Below are 5030 nucleotides of genomic sequence, written 5' to 3' on the forward strand. Positions count from 1 at the left end.
CACGCAAAACACCAGTAGGAGACCCTTACCAGCAGCACCTTGCAGGCAACTCCAACGCAGGTACTTCTCAGTACCCATAAGTCGCTCGTAACGGAAAACGGATCTGTTTCAAAGCTCTCACGCGGGTCACACGGAATACACGCAAGTAGAAGGTACGTAGCACTCGTCTAACAGGTAAGAAACAAGCTCGAAACTCGCAAACATTCTTGTCCGCCCGCGGAAAATTCTCCTCCTTGCTGGAAAGTCCCTCCCTCAACAAGCCCGCGTAGCTTGCCCGTAAATGTGTGACAAGAAGGCAACGAGTTCACACAGCAGCCGTCTCTAATGTGTTTGTCTGCCTCTCTTATAAGTTCATTAGTCCATTTTGGTCTCGTTGTTATATCCCTATACTTCTGAATCGAAACTAACCGCTATACAAATAAGAGCACTGTCTTCTGTATGTTCCATAGAGCTGTAAAATGCAGCTTTATGGTATGTTCACAGGTGTTCTGTTGTAAACGCGGTGCGCTTAGTCTTTATTCAAGGCAGCGAAGGGAATATCCAAAGGTTATGATGTCCACAGCGCATAGTCTTTATTCTAGACGGCGAAGGGAACATCCAAAGCTTATCATACAGTGTATATCCTTTTATCCAAAAAAAAAAAACCAACAAACAAACAAACACAATTCCTCGTGAATTTTACCGTATTTTTCAATTATTTATCATTTTCCGGCGAAAACGCTACGGTGAAAACGCTAACACCACGCCAATGTCGCTTTATTTCCATCCAACAATAAAAGATAATGCAAAAACAATGTACCGGTACACTACAATACATTATAATGAATAATATTGTAAATGAACAGAGTGATTTTTGTTTAAAACTGATGTATTTGGTGAGGGGGTAGTGTAAATACAGTATAGATCATCCCTTTTATGAGGAACTTTAGATATGATAACGGTACATTGGTCTAGATAAAGACTAAGCGCACCGCGTGACAGCTGTGGACATCATAACCCTTTGGATATTCCCTTCGCTGCCTTGAATAAAGACTAAGCGCACCGCGTTTACAACAGAACACCTGTGGACATACGGAAGACAGTGCTCTTCTTTGTATAGCGGTTAGTTTCGATTCAGAAGTATAGGGATATAAAAACGAGACCAAATTGGTTAATAATCATTTATTATGACTAAGCTACTCATTTGGGAATGCTATCATAGCTTGATAAGCATATCTATGGCCGACAAACAAACTGACACCAAAAAGATTTTGCCACCTCAGGTGGTACCAACAACCCATTTTTCGGGTCTTGGCCCATGGACTACATCTCCTGTTGTCTCAATAGCAAACGAAATCCACACATTTCCGTTTGTTCCATTAACGATATCATTTCTTCCTCTTCTCTATTTTTCTCCCTTTTCCCCTCGATGTCTGCCTATATCTTGTTTGATGTCTTATTTAGCAAATTCATAAAGTGGAAAATGTGTGATATCGCTATCTTATTATCGTATGCACTCTCCACCAGACGTACACATTATGATGACAGTAATTCACTTCGCAAACGCACTATTGTGGTACAGGTACAAGCACAGTTATATTAAGCAAGGCGTCATAATACAGCACAAAATGAAGTGAATACATCTTTTCGTAACACCAAAATCTATTCCATTAATAAAACGTATACAAAGCAAGATGGAATCAAATGAATACATGTACACTCCCCGCAGAATTGCCATTATTCTTACAAAGAGAGAGAGAAAAAAAATGACTCTTGATATTAAAAAAATCAATGGTCTATGGTAATTTGGTTTGTCCCAACGACACTTATCAGAGATGGAATTCGGCAAAGTTCGGCAGAACGATTGATGTTTTTTGTTTGTTTTGTTGTGTTTTTGGTTATTAAAAAGTCCGCATTATTATGAAAAAAAAAAACAAATGCCGAAAGCAAGTCTCTTGAACATGGACAGAGCATAAGAAGAATTAGGGTCAAGTATCATCAAGTGAATGCTATACCAAAATAATATTTTGTGTACATGCAGAAAATGAAAGAGGATATTTAAAGATCAACGCTGTTGTACTTGATGATGTTGACGTTATAGGATCCTTTAGTTGAATTATCTATTCATCTCCCAAAATAAGATTGGAAATGTTTAAGATGACAATAAAATGATAAAATGGCGATAAAGAGCACTCCATAATGGAAGTAAAAAGACTTCATTACATAAGAAATTGCGTGAACTTCAATTCAATTCAATTCAATTCAATTCAATTCAATTCAATTCAATCATAGTTTATTTCCAATCAACAAAAAACTTGAAAAACAAGTTAATGATGATGCATATCAAATCCACAAGTACAAAAAGAATACATTGATATAAAAGAGAGATTAAAACATGAATCTGCGGTATCTGCGTGATCAAGACGATCTTCATGAATTCAAAAAAAATGGAGACCAATCACTCTACTTGATGGTGATTATAAGACAATGGCAGAGGTTTTAGATGAAAGGTTATTGAAAGTCATTACAGAGATTTAATATGCAAATTAGACAGGTTGTACAAAAGGCCGTCGGGCAGCCACTAAACATAAGATTGACGAAAGATATCATTGAATATTTCAAGAAAACTGGTCAAACTGGAGAATTATGGTAGGAGATATTTCTATTGTCGTCATTGCTATTTATCTTGGCTGCTGAATTTATGGCAAAAAGGAGTAAGAAGAGTAATAAGAAGTAAGAATTAAGAGTAAGAATGATATCAAACCGATTAACATGTTTAATAAGTTGCTGAATATGCAGATGTCACGTTGTTGTTGTTTTTTAATCAGAGATGGAAATTCACAGAAAGGAATCTTATATGAATTGAATTATACTTAGTGACGTGGCAGGTCCAAGAATGATAATGATAAAAAAACCCCAGTCATTTGTTGTTGTTGTTGTTGTTGTTGTTTTTTTTTTTTGGGGGGGGGGGGTTAAAGATCCACATCAATTATGTTTAGTATTTTTCTTTTAAATCTTGCTTATTACGATGATTTTTACCATGATGTACATAATAAATCCTCTGCTGAAGCAAAGCAAAAAATATCCAGGAAAAGGATCGAAGAATCGGTCTTCCCAGTAAGCAGCTGATTTCGACAGCACGCGCCACAGGCTTTGGAGACCCTGGAACTAGCCTGTATTTTTTTTCGGGAATCACTCACTAGGTTGTTCTGCAGCAGCCGCTGGGGCTTCTGGAGCGGGTATTTGCATTTGCAGCTTGTACTCGCAGATGAAGTAGTGGATCTCGCCGAAAGCCTGTTCGGGCACCCAGCGTGCCGACACATCCAAGGCACCCTGCTCCTGCAGGCCCGAGTCTGCATCGAAGAGAAGTGCGCCTGTGCCGAATTCAGAGGAAGGCGTTGTTTCCCCCCAGTTGATATAGTCGAGAGATTCACCGCTGTACCACTCCCACTGCTTCGAGGTATTGACGAAGAGACCGATCCACAATGCAGGAGGTTCGATGTAAGTGCGCAGGGCCCACTCGAAAAGTTGATCGTTTTCTCCAGGAAAGTTTACGGTCACGAGGGATGCGCCCTGTTTCTGCTGCATGCAGAACTGGTTGGCCTGCCGCTGAGTGAGACCCACCACCATCGTGATTGCGCCGGAAGATTTTCGCGCGAAACCGCCATGAGACAATCTGGAAAGATAGATGTATCCTCATCCATTAGATGTTAGCTTATTCAAGCAAAGAGTTAAACCATTGTACGAAAATGATTATTTTGTGTATACATTGCTATGAAATATATGTACAGTACAACGGAAGCTTTGACTCGTCTAACTCACAGACTCAGCTGCCAGCTTAACTTTACCAATTATTATTATTCTTATCATTGTTATTGCTATTAGTGGTCTCAGCAAAATCATCATTAATTCGTTTTGCTGCTACTTTTTTTTCGATGTCTCTAGTGATTCTGGTTAAAAGATTTGCACAACAACAAAACAAAAAGGGGGAGAAATGTGAGGGAGAAAGCGGTCTACGTTCAAAACTGGTTTGCAATAATTCAATGCATGATGCAGCTTTATGTATGCCTGTTTAAAGGACAAGTTCACCTTCATAGACATGTGGGTTGAGTGAATGCAGCAATATTAGTAGAACACATCAGTGAGAGTTTGAGCAAAATCGATCAATCCGTTAAAAAGTTATGATTTTTGAAGTTTCTGCTCAGTCACGGCTAGATGAAAAGACTACTATAGCTTGTGATGTCACATGAGTACAACGATGTAAAGAAAGAATAAAGAAAATTCAACATATTTCCATTTTTCTCGCATAACAAAAGAACACTCGACTTCTCTCTTTCAGAAGGCAGGGGGAATGATATTATACGTCAGTAGCAAGTCGAAGAAATGTGCACTTTATTCAAAATGTAGAGTTTTGCGAAATTCTCTTCTTATTTTCCTTATATAGTTGTACGCATGTGACATCATACACTGTAGTAGTCTTCTCTTCCAGCAGTGACTAGTGACTGCGCAGATACTTAAAATATTCGTAACTTTTGAACGGATTGTCCAATTTTCCTCAAACTTTCACTGATGTGTTCTACTAATATTGCTGCATTCTCTCAATCCTTATGTATATGAAGGTGGACTTGTCCTTTAAGAGACTGCATAACGTTGGATAAAGCGATTGAAGGAACCAGAAAAAAAAATGGATAGATGCAGGAATGGACGATTTAAAAGCTTATTTTAACACTAAGCAATAACTTATCATTAAAATAAAAGTTACGCCAGTGGGCTTGCTAATTCGCTGGGCGTTTTGAAATGATTGCCCCCCCCCCCCCCCAGCTTAAAAAGGGGCGCAAAAAAATGCATTTAGGCAAACTGGTATACTTTGCATGTTGTTGTCTACATTCGAAGTGGCGTTTTATATATCAAACATTGATAGCCATTGGAAAAGGTTTTCACAGTGAGTAAGTACACAAAATTAATTAATAAGTAACAAAATACAATAAAACGACCGTACAGGAGACGCGGTATGCGTCGATTACATGGCCTGCATGTTTATCAATCAGTCT

The 5030-nt window shown here is 38.6% G+C and overlaps 1 protein-coding gene across 1 annotated transcript; it reads right to left on the reverse strand.

Annotated features, from left to right (window-relative positions):
- Positions 1-3171: 3171 nt before the first annotated feature.
- On the reverse strand, positions 3172-3609 carry LOC139710458 (30 kDa spicule matrix protein-like). The gene has a single exon (XM_071622372.1). The coding sequence runs from the start codon at positions 3607-3609 to the stop codon at positions 3172-3174; it is 438 nt and encodes a 145-aa protein (XP_071478473.1).
- Positions 3610-5030: the final 1421 nt, after the last annotated feature.

This window comes from Diadema antillarum, unplaced genomic scaffold (genome assembly GCF_040938485.1).
Source record: "Diadema antillarum isolate AM-2024a unplaced genomic scaffold, OU_Dant_1.0 seq00001534_RagTag, whole genome shotgun sequence".
Taxonomy (NCBI): Eukaryota; Metazoa; Echinodermata; class Echinoidea; order Diadematoida; family Diadematidae; genus Diadema; species Diadema antillarum.